The sequence below is a fragment of the Poeciliopsis prolifica genome, unplaced genomic scaffold (assembly GCF_027474105.1).
Source record: "Poeciliopsis prolifica strain line A6 unplaced genomic scaffold, Auburn_PproV2 SCAFFOLD001, whole genome shotgun sequence".
Classification (NCBI taxonomy): domain Eukaryota; kingdom Metazoa; phylum Chordata; class Actinopteri; order Cyprinodontiformes; family Poeciliidae; genus Poeciliopsis; species Poeciliopsis prolifica.
The window spans coordinates 17,836,295-17,855,062 of NW_026562376.1; the positions used below are offsets into that span (position 1 = coordinate 17,836,295).

The window sequence follows — 18,768 nt, forward strand, 5'->3', positions numbered from 1 at the left end:
AAGTTATGCTTCAAACAAGAAAATTCCAACTACAACAACAGATTGTTTCATTATTTTTATATATCAATAGAGTTATATGAAATCAGGTAAGATCAAATGAATAACATCCCACAAACTGAAAGCACTGTTTTAAAATTAAGGTGACATTAATCAGTCATAAAAACATATTTCACAATAGAAAAGTAGTTCAAATTGTTCTGTATAGTAATCGGTTATTGTACATTCATTCCCACATGTGACGAACCAAGTCGGAGGTTTCACATATGCACCAGAAAGAGTAATCAAATAAGGCATTTTTTTCAGAAACATATCAACCAGCTTTCCCAGATCAACATTGTGTTTAAGAACCTTTGCATTTTAATGGAAAAAAAAACCTTGTATGTTAGATACAAGACAACCCCAGCTAAGCTAAAACTGGACAAACAAAATAACCATGCAACTCTGAAAAGTTCAGTAAAGCAGGTGAAAAATTAAGTTGTATTCCCAAAGTATTACAAAGGGATACAAAAACAAAACAGCTTATCTGGTTGGTCCTTTGAGCTACATTCCTCACCTCAAGTTCTCTCAAGCAGCACTTATTAGTATACTTCGGTAAAAAAAAGTGACAGAAAGAAAAAGAAATAAAAGTGTGGCAGTAAGGGTGTGGAAGTAAAAGGTTCCTACACAGGTTTCCACTTTGTAGGCTCAAATGTTTACATTTAGAACATTTTGGACATTGGAGTGCAATACAATCATTTCAAAAACACCTGTACAGACCAGGTGTTTTTTTCCCCACAAAGCATAAAAAAACTACAACACTGATGTTGGCTTCCAATTTTTTGTTTTGACACTTTGAAGCACTTTAAACGATGGCTCATTGCTGTCTTTTTTTTTACAACTACTGCACTTAGATCAGTTTTACTTCGAACTCAACACCTATTTGTGAATCAGGATCTATTCTACTCAGATTCTTTACTGTTTGACATCAAAACCGACTTGAATGAGAAGAAGTCGCCTGCAAAGATGTGCGGACAGACATGGCGATTTGTGTCATTATTTAAATAAAATTGTAAAAATAGAATTTATAAGACAAAATGGATCTTGTCATTTATAATTTTTTTTCATCATATTTGAAATTCCTAATCAATGATCAGCAAATTTACTTAATTCGCTGGCATAAAAAACCAGCGAATAAAAAATTCAGCATATGCACTTTTCAAATCTAGAGAATACTTGCTTTAATCATTTTCAAATGCAGTTGTTTGTTCCTGTAATCTAGAAACATTCAATTATTGCTGAAATATATTTATTTATTTTGTAATGTCCTGTTATATTTATTTAAATGGTCGCATCCATAAATATTTGCTTAAGACTTACTGTGGCATTTAATCTGACACTTTTGACCTTCAGAGAAGAAGCAGTAAAGTGTTTTTTACCCCCTTCTGCTAGTCGGTGATGGCAAACATCTTGAATTTAAAATCCAATATGGAAAATCACAGATAAAATATAACGTGTATTATTCAAATATAAAACAGTGTAAAAATCATGTTGCTTACAGAAATGTCCGTTTGTTTAATAGAAAAAGGTACAAAAAGAAATAAAGTCTGAAAACCTCAACCATATTTTCAGACAAAGAATTGTATTTTTCCCCATAATTCCAGGTTTCCAGACTTTTAAAACTTTTTCACGACAGTGTCCAAACCCGCAGAGATGACAAAAGTCATCCCTGCTGAACTGTATCCAAAACGTACGTATATGTTGCATTAATAATAATAATTAAAAAATGCAATTAAAAAGTCGACAATATTATTCAAGTTAGCTTTTTATGAACGCTGCAGTCAGTGTCAGGACACTTCTTGTGCTCCGTCTGCTGCAGGCCAGACAGTTAAAAATTAACGAAAGTTACCAAAATGTTGCGTCAAACTAACTGAACATTACAGATGTCCATAACAGATGAAAAGGCTTCCTTAGAAAGCAAATTTCTTTGCCACTGAGAACCTATAGTGGTCACATTTTCAAATGTACACATTACTCTGCCATGGGCAAATGAGATGTTGACACGCTCTCCAAAAGAGGATGGAGAATGTTTTGTTCAAGGCACTGGGACGAGGGAGGAAGATCCAAGAGGTGCAGTTATTGGTGTGGTGGCTCTGAAAGTCTTCACCTGAGGTAAGGGAGAGCGAGAGAAAGGAAAAGAGGAAGAAAGAAAGAGTTCGACTCTCAAGTCTCTAGCAGCGAGACTCTTTTTCATCTACAGTGAAGTAGCCGTCCCGGGTGGGAGAAGCTTTCTGCTGAGGCTTGTCGTCGTCTCCAGGTTGGACGCCCATCAGCCTCCCTCGTTGCTGCTTCGTCGTTGGTAAGTCAGTGGAAGGAGTGGTGAGAAGAATGAGGCGCTGGAAAGGGTGTAGCACAAATCCAATCAAAACACAATAAAAAAAATCCAGTAACTGTCTAGGTAAGATTGTTCTATTGAAGGTGTAACATTATGCTTTCTAGACACATAGTCCTGTTTTATGACATAGTCCAGTAACTGTTACCTTCGGCTGTTGCTGTGACCCAAAATAATTTTAATTTCCATTTTTCACACCTTGAAATTGGGCCTCTGTCTTTTTACCAGCGTTTCACTGAGAAGTGGCTCGCACAATGAGCTGAGCACATGCGCAGTTTCACCAGGTGTTTGCTAATTACTGATGGCTAGTCTGAAGGAGCTGAGTGGGGGAGAAGGGTGCCCTGCAAGACAGAAGTAGTTTGGAAAATGCAGCTTTGAGGAGTAGCTGTGCCTTGAATGTGGAGCAAGATTCACCCAGGCATTTTGCACAGCAGAATGGTTGCCAGGGGAGATTGAAGGATTTCTTAAACATGCAAAGAAAAATAAAGGCAACAATTCAGGTGTGATTTTGAGGTGGGAATAACATTATGACATCATGTAGGGGTCAAAAGAGTCGATTTTACATAATTCTGCCCCTTTAATAAGCCCATATTTAATTTGATCGTATCTAATCTCTATTTATCTGGAGTCAATGTATTAATTACTCTTGAAAGTATGAAAATAGCTAATACACTTCCAGCCTTTCCATTGCGTCTTAAAGCATGCCAATCCTCTTAAAATGTGTTTTCCTGAAACAAAAGAAGCCTTTTGAGGTCCATGTCACCTCCATACTTTTATGGAAGATAACAGCACCATCTTGAATATGATAGATTTTATGCTTCATTTAAAAGAAAATGCCATTTTGGCAGGATTGGGCACTTTGGTCACCAATATTTTGATGTGTCAATGAATATATTAATGTAAGACAAAGTACACCTTAGGCAGATCCCAAGTCCATCACAAGATAGCACAGAGAGAAAACTAACTGGGGAACATTCAGAGCCGAAGTTGGGATTTGAACCCAGATCCTTCTTAATGAAAGAAAACAAGCACTCAAAATACTAACATGCAAGCTGCACAGCAAATCTTAGTTTTTTCATTTGTTTTTTATTTTTTATTTTTTGCAGATTGATATCTAGAAATCCGTTACACAGTGCGCCACTTGTGTTTTTTATACAGATTCTAAGAGTGTCTTCATTCATCTTTTCCAATTTTCTTACATAAGGCAAAGAAAAAAATCAGAGCACGGATAAAACTCCCTCCTGCACTCAACTTGGTACATCTCAAAACGAGAGGGAACTTACTTCTTTAAGCGTTCCTGGAGTGTAGTAGAGTTTTCCTGCTGCCCACAGAGGGATGCAGAGCATGGAGGACAGAGCCAGAACCCAGCCAATCCCGTCCCCCCAAACTGGGTACACGTATTCATTGTTGTACTTCAGAGGTGAGTACTTGATCAAGGCAAAGGCAAAGGTAGCCTATGAAGTGGAAACAAAAAGTCATGTTGGTTATTCTACTTGCAAGAATAAGAATATGTGTATTACTTTCATACAATAACTGATGTTTGTATTTCATCATAATTTTCTTTATTAAAACGCAGATTGAAGAAAGCTGCTTTGAGAGTTAGTGAACTGCAATTTTAATGTCGTCCTGAAGGGGTCGCTGTTCTTTCAGCAATATGCCGTAAAAGACAACTGCAAATAAACATGACACCTACAAAGCATGTTGCCGGGGTAAAGAAGAGCCAGCAGAATTTGATGACAGGGCCAGGACGGTACCCGATCATGTCCTCTATGTTGTCATAGTATCGATCAGCACCTGAGGGAAGACACAGTTACACTTCCATTAGCGCCTTGAAGTGACTTAATTATGAAAAGAAAGACACCCAAAGCTAAATACATTGACTCACCATAAACCCAGGCAATGCAAACTGTCTCAAAAATAGCCACGAAAAGGAGGCACATCCCACTGGCTGCGTAGTAGTCAAACAGCTGGAAGACATACATGCCTCCCTGTTGGCACAAAGAGCCAAGAGTTCAACTAAATACCATCAAATATCTACATTTGCCTTGTATGGTTTATAGTTATCAGCTAGAATGAATTTCAGCTTGATCTTTTCATTATTTTCTATGACATTTCATATATATATATATATATATATATATATATATATATATATATATATATATATATATATATATATATATATATATATATATATATATATATATATATATATATATATATATATATATATATAGAGAGAGAGAGAGAGAGAGAGAGAGAGAGAGAGAGAGAGAGTATAACTAACTAGAACGTTACTGACATCATTGGTCGTGACAGTATAATATTAGACAGATAATCTGTGAAAAAGAAAAAGAGTTCATTTGCCTTCTGCAGAAACACACTTCTCAGTCAGAAACAACCAATAAAAGACAGGGGAGGGTCTTAGTGCTGTCAATCACTCTAATGTATGCTCGAACTTTTCAGATTATCCATCTTATGTTATACTGTCACAACAAATCGTTTTAATAAATGAGGAAAAACATTTTTGTAGAAATTACATACTGCAGCTTTAAGCAGGGTTTCCCCCTGTGTATTACAAGCCTGGCGGGCCACCGGGCTTTACTTGTGCCTCCACCAGGCTAAGAGTTGCTTTTTTTTTTTTTTTAAAGTCTTTTTAAAATGTTTGCATTTTATAGTTGATGTTCAGGTATTAAGCCTCCAATCTTTCAATGACACATAATTATCAAGTGATATTTTCACATTTCCTGTCAACTTTCAACATTTTTTAACTCAAAAACATGATGGATGAATGACTGCCATAGCGCTCAACCACCAGGCTGAGCAAGTTTTCTGGGGGAAACCTCGTTTAAGGTCACACCAGAATATGCTCACAGGCATTTATGTACACTCTGAAGTATGTTTGTACCTCTGTTAGCATGATGAGTCCCAACAGGAAGGACACCACTGCTACTGCCAGGATGAAGAGCTCCCTGCGGTTTTTGCGGCGGAAGACAGAGGGATACATGTCCACCATGGCTGTCACCAAGCTCTCCACGCACACGAACTAACACGGTGAGGAAGTAAAAATCAGAACGTGACTCAGCTTGAGTTGAATAGCTTTCGTGTTGTCAATTGTACCTGACTGTCCAGTCCCAGGAACACAATCATTACGAAGAAACAGCAGGCCCAGAGAGGGGAAACGGGCATCATGGTGACAGCGCGAGGATATGCTATGAAGGCCAAACCGGGACCTGGATACGCACAAATCAAACAAACAGAAAAAAAGACCTCAGAAGTTTCAGTTGTCTTTGTTGGATGTTGAAAGCAAATAAATAAATGTCTTTAAGCTTTCGGCGACTGTGCTGGAATGAGCACACACCAGATTCGGCCACTTCTGAGATCGGCACGTTTTGCTCAAAGGACATGAAACCCAAAATGGAGAAGATGGCAAAGCCGGCGAGAAAACTTGTGCCGCTGTTCAGGAGACAGAGACACAAGCAGTCCCTGGAAACGACAGAAACCAGGCATAATGTTGAAAGTATGACAGCGATCTGGAGCACAGACTTGACTGAAGTTTTGTAATAACAAAATGGCAAACGCTATAACGAGGTAATGATGCAAAACAAGTGATATCAAAGATAATGCAGAAAGAAAAGCAGACTTTTCTTCTGGCCTTACCTGTAGCAGTTGTTGTTGTATTTGTTGTAGCTTCCTAAGGCTGTAAGGCAGCCCAGGCAGATGGCATATGAGAAAAAGATTTGCGTTCCAGCATCCATCCAGACCTTGGCACAAAGAAATCATGTAGATATTAAAGTTCAGAGTGACTAATGTACATTCATACATTTGCAGGGTTGAGGTATGTTCTCTAAGGCTGTACAGTCATCGAGCCAAAATTTCAAAGCGTGACTGACAGCCATTTAAAAGCCTTTGGGGTGGATGATCTGTGGAGACACGTTCGAGACCCTGTTCATCATCTCAGAGAACAAAGCAGTTTGGGAGTCTCCAGTTGAAACTTGCTCCTCTCGTTTAGGTGATAGAAGACGAAACGTTTTGTTCCTCTCGCAGTTTGAGCAGCGCCAATGCTACCTTGGTGCTACGCGGCCACTCTCCCACGCCCGATGACCACAGGGGCCACAAGTGTAAATTTCGTCATAACTGAGCGCTGAGTTATACGTGCTGAAAATGTCTCGCCGCTCATTTTTGAGTCAAAAAGACTGAAATACTTTGAGCACTCACATTCTGAAATGACAATGTAGTGCACACAAACACATGATATTTGAACTACCAGATCTGCTTTCCTCTAAAGTCCCGGGGTAATAACCACACCGAATCGCTGGTCTAGTCATTACAACTGCATAAGGCAACCCATAATCATGGAGGACCAAAACTGACATAATAAGAAAAAAAAGCACAAATATATATTTAGTTTTTCCTTGGCCTTACACATGAGTTTCCGTCAAGAAATGTACATATTTTCCTTGTCATTTCCCCTAAACATGCATTTTTGTCAAGAAAAGTAAATAGTTTGCTTTGTCTTTTTCTTATAAAAGCCCTCTTTCTTTTGTCATTGCCTCCTCTCCTGATTCTGTTTGTCCTTTTTCTATACACATTTTGACTCAATAGGTCACATGATTCTAATTGCTGCTGGTAAACTTTCCTCTGAATTTTAGCTGAATTGTTACCGTACTCGATTCATCAACTCAACAAATTTTAATTTCAAGAAAGGTACAAAAAAACTAGCGATCCTGCAGTACAGATTGCTAACCATAAAGAAACTAATTCATCTATTAAACTGATTTTGCTGGATTGTGACACTAAACGGTTTTTAACCCCAACTTCAAATGGTTTTGTGTAATTTATTAGTTTGGTTTTGCCTTTCTTCCCATTGCATACAGGACAGAAAATCTGGCTGACTGGAGTTCCAGCCCAGAGCACAAATACTGGAAATCGCATTTAACAAAGACAGATACTTCCAAGATAGCGGCTCCACCAGCCTGGCTTGACTTGGCTAGCACTCTCGGGACTCCTATTCATTCCCTGAGACATGAGAGGATAAGAAAAGGAGGGAGGGCTGTTTCTTGGATTGCCATGCTGGACCGGTAGGTCTTTAGATTGTAGCTCTCAGAGAGACTGAAGAAGCGAACAAAACAATCTGCACATTAGAAATTCTCCAGCAGGGCAAAAAACAACTGATTTACATGGCTCAATTATGATTTGGTCAATAAAATTTCATCTAATTTTAATTCCCCTGCTGTTGAGAGTGTCACAAGAGATCTGTTTTTTAGAGTTACTGGGTGAGATGATTTGAACTTTTAGGCACTGTGAAGTCAATTTACACCAATTGTTCATTTGGAGGAGGAATCAAAAGCAACTGTCTGTCTGTTCTAACATACAATCGAAACCAGAAACTATATAAAAGAAGACATGTTTATTTCAAACTGTCTGAAGTGAAATCAGAATAAACTTTTCCCATCAATTTTCTATTTGCTAAGTAATGAGAGGGAACATTTTTTAAGAGTTTTTGTGACTTTCTTCAGTCAAAAGCTCAAATACGCAAAGATTACAGTAGCTTTAAACAATTTGGAACATTTGATGCCATGTCTTTGGCAGCTTCGGACAGGTTTATTGATAACACTTGAGTTAATTTGAGACACACCTGCGGGTGTCATTTAAGGCACCTGAAACTCACTGCTTACTTCGTGAAACATCATAAAAAAGTCGAAAGAAACCAGTCACCGTATCAGGAAGAAAACTGTGGACTTGCTCAAGTCTTAAACCTACCTGGGGGTCAGACAGTCGTCCCAAATCGGGGTAAAGGTAGAAGTGGATTCCCCTCAAGGCTCCAGGCAAAGTGACTCCTCTGATCAGTAGGACCAACAGCATGATGTACGGGAAAGTGGCCGTGAAGTAAACCACCTGCAAGGAAACACAGCAACTCTGTCAAACTATCAGTTCACTTTGCACTGCTTTCGCTCATATTCATCGACCTGTAGAGACGATTTCACCTTCCCGGTTGATTTGACTCCCTTCCAGATGCAGAAGTAGCAGATGACCCACGCCACGGCCAAACAGGCGACCAGATCCCAGTTCAACGCACCAATGTGGTCAATGCCAGAGGAAATTCTCAGGACTCTACGCCTGCAGGACACAAGCAATCCCAGGATCACTCCAACGTCCTTTGACAAGCGAGCAACACAATCGGAAGTGATTCCGATTCTGAAAGGGGCTCGTATCATTTGTCGAGTGATGGATATCTGGTGAACTACCTTGAGGAGCCGGCGAAACAAAGGGACGAGAAAAACAGAACTTACTCCCAAAACTCAATGACGGGAGAGGTGGCGTTCTCATGGTGATTGACGGAGCCGTTTCCCCTCTGAAATGCCATACAGGAATCTTGAATGAAGAACAGACAAAAAGGACATTCATTCCCGCGAAGAAATCCAAGCTTTCTCAGAGGTTTCCAAGTGACACTCGGTCGAGAGAAGCAATGCCGCCGCTGAGGGGGAACAGTGAAGTGGAGCGGGAACACTCAGTCCCGCAACTTAAAACAAGTAGCTATATGAATGAATGAAACGATGAGAGAAACCACTGAAAAACATCAAAGTTGTGACATTCAATTATGGTTCCTCAAAAAAAAAGAGAGAGAGAAAAGCTTGAATTTGGAGGTTGTGGGTGCATGCTGGCGAGCTATTAGCGGCAAAGCTAACATGCTGCAACAACAGGAAGTTTTGCTGATAATTACAAATATGCTTCTGCATTTAAATGTTAAACATCAGCAGAAATTGTATTTAAAGTAGGATTTATTTAAGGAGTCTCACATCTGAGCCAAATTGTAAAAACGGCGTTACTAATTGTTGTGGCACTTCTGGTGCACTCAGAGGTCAGATAAATCGCAGCCAAGTTAATGCGTCTGAGTCGGCATTAGAAAATAGGTGCTGCAAACTACTATTATGTATGCAAGACAAAGACAATGCATTTATCTTGTCTTTATTTATCTTCTCTGAAAAAAAAAGGATTTTTTGGTATTGTCCTGTGTTTTGCCTGTGGTTTAAGGAAATCCAAGCTTTCAGAAATATAATGAATACTTCATACCTCTAACTTTCTTTGTGTTTTACGCATGCAACTCCGGCATCCATGATGGATACGAAACTAATGGCTGTTTGGAGACCATTCACTTTCCATTTCAGATTTGTGACTTTGTTGCATTTCCACCTGAACAATCCAACTTTCAAGTCGTAATAGAAGCTGATGACAGCGTAAATTTTCTTTCTCGTAATATTTTAACATGTTTGGAAATAGAGGTCGTCCATTAGTGTTGTCAGAATTTTAGCTTACCCCTCCAACTCTCACTGCGTTTTATACACTGCCAGCATGCATGTTAAACTTCAGGGGATTTTGTTGTGGTTGTTGCATTTCCAACTGGGAACTCAACTTCTCCACCTCCACTTCTGAGCATGCGTAAAATGCAGCATGAATCCACGGGAAAACTGTCCAAATTGAGAAACAACTAACCCTGCCTGTTGTAATGAAAAATAGTCTTATAGTCCCATCGATCGATCGCCTCACCTGTGTTCCATGTGTTGTTGCAAGACGCCCAGGGAAGATCCCAGGTGAAGGAGTTGAAGAGAAAGAATATGGCCCAGGCCAGCACAACAATGTAGTAGATGTTCAGGAGAGCGACAATCACCTGGGTGGCATAGCCCACTCCTGATATGTGAAAAAAGAGAAGGGAGTCACTTTGAAAGAAACAAATCAAGTGTGAGCACTTTGTTGAGTGTTTGCCCACTCTATCTAAGCTGGAGCTTTAGATTCACATGGAAGTCATTTTTCCACATTTATAATGACTCCCAGGTATCCGAGTTCTGGATTAAATCTTTGCTACTGCACATGTAAGCGCTTCTTTCCCAGATGTCATGCCTCAAGTTTCCCTATTAGACACTCCCATTTAAAAGAAAACACTTGAGAAGTAGCCTCTGATTGGTTCCACATATATAACATACTTCAGTGTTGCATGTGTACTTATTTAAAATAATTCACAACCACAAAACCTTTTGCACTGACATGTCTGGAATTCCTCTGTCAAGCCGCAGCGTTGCACAGACATGTTTGCTTGTTTTTTTCCACGGTGACGCCCCGAGTTTCTTATGGATCTTATGCAATCCATAAGAATGAAGCTTGCTGTGTATTTCTGCACTGACCTACCAAACGATAGGTCAGTGCAGACCTGCAGGGTGACGCCAGCTCCCTGCTGCAGGCTGAAAAACAGCTCACTAACAATGACCAGTGGTTTTAGCCCCGAATGCGCTTAAATGTAAAAAGGAGAAAGGGATGCATTGCTTTGCAACTAATTGTCAACGCTATGACAACTAGATAACAGAAAAAAGTTTAAATTTACTAAAAGTAGCAAGGAAGAGGGAAGTAGGTTATTTAAGCTAGCTTGACTTTGACAACCTCGACATGTACATGTGCTGTGGAATTTGGTGTTTCGGTTCAGAGAGTGGCAGAAAAAGAAGGTGGTCTTGAGTTATTCTTCAAATGTTTTTCTGTGTTATTTTTTGTTTTGTTGTGGCACAAAACGCTAAATTAAGAATAGCTGCATCTCCAGGTATCATTTTGTTACCAGAATTGTTCTGCGACCGCTATAGACTTTTTGCCCTCTGTTGTTCTGCACACTCTCAAAGGTTCTGGACGCAAACAGTAACATGAAAACGTGCGTGCAGAAGAGGAATGATCTCAAGGTATTTCAAGGCAGAATAATAATAACACACACACACAAAAAAAACACATTACCTTCAAACAATGGGCAAATTTTCCGCCAGCAAGTGATGCCGCCTTCACTGGTGTACTGTCCCAAAGAAGTCTCCAGGAGGAACACGGGGATGCCACAAGCAAACAGGAAGATGAGGTATGGAATAAAAAAAGCCCCTGTATACATTTAGGCAACAGTTCATAAACATGTTAAGACTGTGTAATACTCAGAGCTGGGTGTGCAAAAACACAGCGTCTTGTATGAATATCTATGCCCCTTAAGCCATCGCACATTTTGTGGGGAGCACTTTGAATTTTGCCGAACCGCAAGCCTTTTGGGCAATGTCTCCACCAGATTTCAACATCGACACACTGTTTCCATTCCTCTCCGCACAACAGCAAAAGCTTGGTCAGACCGGCTGGTTAACTTTTGCAAACAGCAGTTTTTAAACGACACCCTCTATTTATTGTTAAAATGATTTCTGAAGGCTGCAGTGAACTGTATGTGATGGTACCAGAGAAAAAGGGGCTCAATGGTATGTTTTAAAACTGGGAATCGCTTTCCTTCCATCTCAGATTATGCAGTAATTTGCATTGGTCTACCACATAAAATGGTCCAAATTGAGAATAAAATCTATGAAAGTTCATGGTTGTAACATGTCAAATTTTGTAAAAGCTCTCATTTGAAAAGAATAATACTATATAAACAAATTTTCTATACATACCGTGGCATCACAGCATTAGTTTCTTTTATTTATTTTCACAAATGACATCTAGTTATCTTTGTTTGTATAAACTCTGTCCAAAATGTCTCTGTTTGCCTGTGAGGTCTAAAATCCTCAGATGTGAACAAATGCTATCGATTATTCCTACCACTAACTCAACGTGACTTCTGCTCCATATTAAATACGTGCAAATAACTGAGTACAGCAGATGAACAGCTTTAGTGCCGCAATTGTAAGGCGTGACAATGAATAGTAAAAAGAAAGTCCACCAGGTTGAGCTGGGCTACAAATCAAAACATGTTTTCGTGAGGTACTGGTTTCTTTTCACATTCTAGGTACCAAACTCTTGTTCGGTTCTAGCTTAGTTAGGTCCTGGCCCCTCGTGCTTCAGACATCAGACAGTTTTCATGAACCGTGAAGACGATTCTTAGGCCTCACCTCCTCCGTTCTTGTAGCAAAGGTAGGGGAAACGCCAGACGTTGCCCAGGCCGATAATTTCCCCTGCGACAGATAGGACAAACTCGATCTTGTTGCTCCACTGGCCCCTGTCCATCATCTTTTCCGGGCTGGGGACGATGTCCAGCGGCCTGCCATGACCGTTGGACGGCTCCGCCTTGCACGTGTTTTCTGCATCTCGTTTTTCACCTGCATCAAACGGAGCACAGAGACTGACGTGAACGGATGAATCGGACAAAAGTTTTCCCTGATTTCAGGGAAAGAGGCTTACATTTTCCAGTATTTCCACAAATTGTTCATTTGAACACAAATTTGTGAATATAGGAACTTTTAAATGTGTTTTTTTTACCCCCTTCATTTGAGAAGCAGGCATTAATTTGAGTTGATCCATCTTATAAAAATATAAAAAATGCATTCAGGTTCATGGTTGTGTTGAGCCAAAATGACGAGAGGTTCATCGGATTCAACAACAAAGACCTGCAGATACAGTCTTTAGTTTAGACAAAAAGCCAGAATGCCTAATAATTACTCTACGGTATTCAGCAACTTATAATAAATTTTCCCTTAGGAACTCTGATGATATGCAGTCGCCATTTTGATATGAGTTGTACAGGTTGTGCAGGACGGCATGAGAAAATGGGGTTGCTCACAGAAAAAAAAAGAAATGCATGTATCATGTGAATTTATTTAATATTGTTTTGCCATATTTAAGAATGAGTAGTCTGCAATTAATAACCAGTAGTACGTGCAAAGTTTAAGGAGTTAATATCCTCTGCTTGCTCCCATGAATTTTAAGACTTTTTAAGAGCATTGTAACGGATTGCAGTTCCTTTTATTGTGACCTTGAATTGTCTGGATTTTGATTGGTTGACGAGATTGCCGATTAAGAAAACAAAAGAGAAAAATCAAGATCCCCAAAGCAGGAAACATATTTTCAGAACCATGGCTAGTTCTTAAGAGTTTTAATGACGGTATGCAAAAGGCACCAAATGTGTTTGTTGGCGTCCGAATGGGCCCTTTCTTTTGGATGAGGTCACCGCTGACTTCAGGTTCTGAGTTCGGTGCTGGTCGATCCCTGAGCCGGACCCAGTTCTGGGGCCAGTGTTGCTGAAATAAAAGTCCCACAGAGGAGGAAACAGGCGGCCCACTGACTGTGCTCACTCCTGTCAGGTTGCATTAACAGACTTCTCGCCGCTTTCCCCCTTCCGCCATGTGGTCACAGCTACTGACCAAACTCACACAAGCTGCTAATCAGCCTACAGGAAACACGCTCACTCTAACTCAGTTATGAAAATCCATCAAACGCATCTAACCTCCGTCATATTTTCACCCTTGCATGCCAATAGACACAAATTATGTGTGGCCAATCGAGCTGCAGCTTTTCTTTTCTTTTTTTTTATAGAAAAGCAACACATGGGATGGGAATTCCATTTATTCGTCTGTTTTGTGCGAAGCTACCTTCAGGAATGTGCTCCTGCTGTCAGAGTGCAGAGGTCGAGCACAAGCGTGACTCTGTGCGGGGTGTGCGCACGGGGGTTTGGAAATGGGAGCCTCTTTGAGAGCCAAGGTCTGCGGAGACAGGAGCCAAATTGTGACCAGGGTAAAAATAGAGTTCCTTGTCTTCGGAGGGCACTTTGCGAGAATGGAGGCTTAGCGCAACAAAAGCGGAGTATCCCTCCTTTTATTGCGCTGGCAAATGGCAGACCTCGCTGGCCTCACAGCCAGGTCCCTCCTTCCCTTCACTCTTCTTCCCATTTCTCCCAAATCGAAAGATATGTTTGTGATTTATAAGGAGTTTGCCTGCAGGATGACACTTTAAAGATCCTTCTGGACACGACGGCATTTTAGCCACACTGCATGAAAATATCACTAGAGAAGAACCGTCTACAGTGAAACTTCATCCCACCAAAGGGTGACAACAGATTCATTCGAAACAACATCAGGTGACTGAGCAATTGAGGGAGAGAGAGTGACAGAGTGACCTACTGAAATGAAGGGGCAACACTTTTCCATTGTGGAACAGTTTGAGGTGGTGAGAATACAAAACGAAACATTCAAAGTAAAAAACAAAACTTGAAGCTTTTTCTTTGTTGGCTCAAATTTGGTAGATATGAAAATAGATGACAGACAACCAGCCAAGTTCTGCTAAAAAAAACATCCCATCAACTTGGACTCACCAAGTTTCTGTACCCTTTTATATGTAGTAAAGTAACCTTGAAGTGTCTGTAGTCAATTTAGCAAAAGATATGTTTATAATTTCGTCTTGGACATTTGTGGATGCCCAAACTTATTCCACCTTCTGCAAGGTGGGTACCTGCAAGGAAACCTGTAGAGATTAAAACAGTAAAAAAGAAGAAATTTAACACATCGTGTGAGCTTTACTAATTGCAAAATTTGTATTGTTGTATAGTTAACAGTAAATTTCAACTCTTTTAATTCAACTTAGGTCTTAACTGGGCCATTCCAACTGATGAACATGCTTTAACCTGGACTCCTCTATTGTAGCTATTACTGTTTTTTATTGGGCCCCGTTTTCCTCTGAGGTTGTCCTGTATTCACAGTAGCTCTTCTTCTGACCCAGATACTAAAACTGATTTCTGAAAGCAGTTTATGTTGCAAACGTAACAAAACATTTTAAATTCCATTTAACAAAGCACTATGTAACTTTGTTGGAATGCGCAATATACCGACACTAGCGTCACTTTTGGCCAATAGTCATTTGTCAGCATTCGGTAACGGTGCGATAAATAAAGCTGGGCATTGTTTCCAGTACAAATGTGATAGTGCACCCGAAATAAAACAAAACTAACTTTCAAGTAACTTTTCAGCGAGATAAAGCAGCTTGTTTTAATCTAATAATTCTATAATATTGATTAGAAAAAAGTGCTGTTTCAACTAGCAGATTATTTCATTTGTAAGTTGCACTTTTTCATTAATATCAAGAAATTATTGACTTAAAACAAGCTCCTATATCTTCCTGAAAAGACACTTATATGTAATTTTTTTTATGTCAAGTGTACCAAGATATTTCCATTAGAAACTAGGCCAAGTTCAGTAAGATTTAAAATTTCACAACAAAAATCTCCTCCAAACTCCAGTCTCAAGACCCTCGCGCTCAGACCGAACCTGAGTGAGTGTCTGTGCTCACACTCTGCAGCTCGTCCGCACCGGGGCAGGCGGGTCACTCTGCATGCAGCGGCATGCAGACTGAACAGAGTGTGGGAACCCACAAAGCAACCTCCAGCTTGAAGGTGATTAACGGATTAAGAAAACAATCTGCAACGCTCAGAACTAAGGTTGAACTGAAGGAAATCTTAATCTTAGTTTGTTTTGTGATCGGGATTAAATGCGATCAACATCTAATATCTAAAGGAAAGCGATAAAGAGCGACCCGATAACTGATAATGGTTCACAATTTGACAGGAGAAAGAATAAAACTGAGCACTCAGAGACTATTAGGCTGCTTAGGTCTCTGTATGAACAGGAAGCATGTCCTGTGTGGCATAAGACACAGACATCCATAAGAGTGGATGTGCAGTTATGTTATAAAAGTTATGTTATGAAATATAACTGCTTTAGTTATTCAACAGAGTCACGAACAGGAGAGTAACATGATCTCAACCGTCTTAACTTCTTCAATATCTCTCAAGCTAATTGTTTCTTCCTGCCGCCTGAAACAAATATGATAAACAGCAGAGGAAATTTACTGCCACATCCTCAGTGCTCAGCTGAGGATGTGAGCTCTGAATAAAATTTCATGCTGATATTTTATTTATAATGTTACCAATGGGGATTTTGGAAATTGACCACATATTCGATCAGAGTCGGGCGTCACATGCAGATCGGGGATCAGATACATATTTACTGTAAACACAGATGGGAATAATTACAGTTAGCATCAAACCGTGCATTGCAGCGCAAGACTAAAGCTGAGTAAATAGCTTTATTTCACTTTCACTCATCTCTTCAGTTCATTTCTTCTTTTCTCTTTTCGTTGCCTGACTTCTCAAATCTCAGAGGATGTCCATTAATGTAAAATTTACTCACTCAGCTGCTTATTTTAGACATTATTTATATAGGGACTTTTAAGCTTGTAGCCCAAGTTCCCTTTTTATGACAGACATTTATGCAAAACAGATTATCTTTTTGTAAGTAATCTTATTTTATGCCTTTTCATTCCCATTTTGACTATTTTAGTTTTCTCAACATTCTTCTTGTTCATTTGAAACTTACCACCATTTTGAGCCACTGTTCACTGGTCTAATCAGTTGATATTTGTTAAAAGAAATTGAGCCAGACCTAAATTTCAAAGTCCAACTTGTGACATGTCTAGATGAAACTTGCTCCTTGTTGGTGTTATTAGCAGCCCCCATCTGGCTGCCTTTTGTTGAGTTTCCCAGCGGTGTCCCTGATAAAGACTAATATTTCACAAACACACTCAGAAGCATGAAACAACTCATTATGAATCAGGACAACACAAAAAATAAAAAAAATATAGCAGGATAACAACTGGTTAACCTGTTGAGCCCAAGCTTTAGCTGACAGTTCTTCAGCTTTTGGACGAATGTTAGGCAAACACTTTTCCTTCCCCTCCAAGCATTTCTACGAAGTTCAGCTGCACAAAAACGTTGCTATATATGTCGATGTATGTATATATATATTTGCTTGTCAAAGCCAGCTAACAATGAGACAGATGTTGGTTAACTTCTGACATGATCGGTAAATAATTATGTGGCACTCACCTTTCATAATGTTGACAGACGGCAGCCTTCCAGGAGAGAGTGGGGCTGTCGTATGCGGGCCAGCCACCGTTTCAGGTTTCACTATATAACATTGAGCATTGAGGGGCGGAGATAGAGAAAACTGAAAACTCTGGCGCAGCTTACATTGAGATTTTCCCTCTGCTTTGCCTCTCGCTGAAGAAACGCCCCGTTTATCCATTCACACTCAAACCCATACACACACACACACACACATACGCACGCACACACACTCATCCCCTACAGCACACTGGAGGTCTGTGCTGCCTCAGTGTGGTGGGCTGATTGCGTAACCTTTTGACAGGCTCGTTCTCCAAGGGGTTCTGCATAAACTGCAGGGAATAAGAAAGCAGAAGGAAAAAAGTCACGCTGGATAAGAAGAGTTGTCTGATTGTGTCATATGTATGCAAATGTGTTGCACTGATGCAAATTATTTAGCAACTGAAGCTCGCCAGCCAACTGTTTTCTTGTTTTTGGTTTTTGTTTGTTTTTAATGTACAAAGGGGAGGAGTAATTTTGACAAAACGTTATGCTGATATTTCAGATGTCTGTGCCCTGCGGATGGTAATTAAAATGTCGCTCCATCTTCGTGAAGCTGCTGCTTCCAAACACATCCTTAATTCGGCCCCCGGAAAGCCGTCTTTATTCTCCGCGGCCAGATTTGCTCCTCACAGGCCCAGCTGCCCATTCAGAACATTTTCCCACCACAGGAGTCCAGAGAGTGGACCGGTCTGAAGCGCTTGTTTTAAGGTCACAATCCAGAGGGTTTCTATTTTTTTATTCATTGGAGATTGTGAAGCAGAGGAGGGAAGGAGATGCGTCCAGCTTTTCATTTCTAAAAACGCTTTGAGGTGAGTTGAAAACCAAGTTTGGCATGGTTTTCAACATTCGTTTTAGAAATAAAACACTGAAAAGTGTGGTGTGCATTTAAATTTGACCCAATTTTCTTAGACACCCCTAAAAAACACCAGGACAACTAGTTGCTTTCTGCAGCAGCCTAATAGGCCTGCTTGTGATTTGCTCTCAGTGACAGAACAGGGACAAAGTTTTGAAGAAATTTCAAACAGATCAGACTTTGCCCCCGCCCCAACTGTTTTTCTCCAACACTCTTGAAAGTAAGAGGAGCCTCACATTTCAGCAAGACTCCCCTAAACATGCTACATTTGAATGGTTCACATCAAAGCACATCTGTTAGAACGTCCTAGTCAAAGTTCAGAGATAAATCCAGGTGTTGAACAAATGGTCAAGGTTGCCTCGCAGAAGCTGGCAACCTGGCATTGCAACAAAAGGAGGCTGGTTTTTTTTTTAAGAACTCACTGAAAAAATAAAAAGGGGGCAGTGAAAATAAATGCATGCCACACTTTTCAGATTTTTGTCTGCTAAGAAGTAACAAAGTTAAAACTCATGCAACTGAATGACAGTTATGCACTATGAAAGTTTGTGGGGGAAATACAAACAGATTGAACATTTCAGAAGGTGAATAAATTCTTTGTTTTGATTTGTTGTTTCTGTTGTTTCGTCTCATCCTGCTTTCTTTGATGCTTCAGTTAAATAGATAACCGTTTAACTGGGCTAAATGTTAATGTTTAAAAAAGACCATTTAAGTATTTGATGTTTTGGGTGTGGGAGTTTAACCACAATGTCCCTGAGGGTAAATCCCAAAGGGATGAATAAAGTTTCTGTCTATGTATCTTGTATTTTCCTCATCAGATCCCTGCCTTGTTTCTGT

The 18,768-nt window shown here is 39.9% G+C and overlaps 1 protein-coding gene across 1 annotated transcript; it reads right to left on the reverse strand.

The window, feature by feature from the left end:
- Positions 1 to 40: 40 nt before the first annotated feature.
- Positions 41 to 17,387, reverse strand: slc6a13 (solute carrier family 6 member 13). Its single transcript, XM_055041543.1, has 15 exons — positions 17,022 to 17,387; positions 12,262 to 12,468; positions 11,141 to 11,275; positions 9,917 to 10,057; positions 8,662 to 8,743; positions 8,356 to 8,488; positions 8,132 to 8,266; positions 6,029 to 6,132; positions 5,730 to 5,854; positions 5,489 to 5,601; positions 5,277 to 5,414; positions 4,254 to 4,356; positions 4,062 to 4,162; positions 3,652 to 3,822; positions 41 to 2,372 (listed from the first exon to the last, which is right to left on the reverse strand). Exons 1-15 carry the CDS (start codon positions 17,218 to 17,220, stop codon positions 2,208 to 2,210), a joined length of 2,052 nt encoding a protein of 683 aa, XP_054897518.1. The 5' UTR covers positions 17,221 to 17,387; the 3' UTR covers positions 41 to 2,207.
- Positions 17,388 to 18,768: the final 1,381 nt, after the last annotated feature.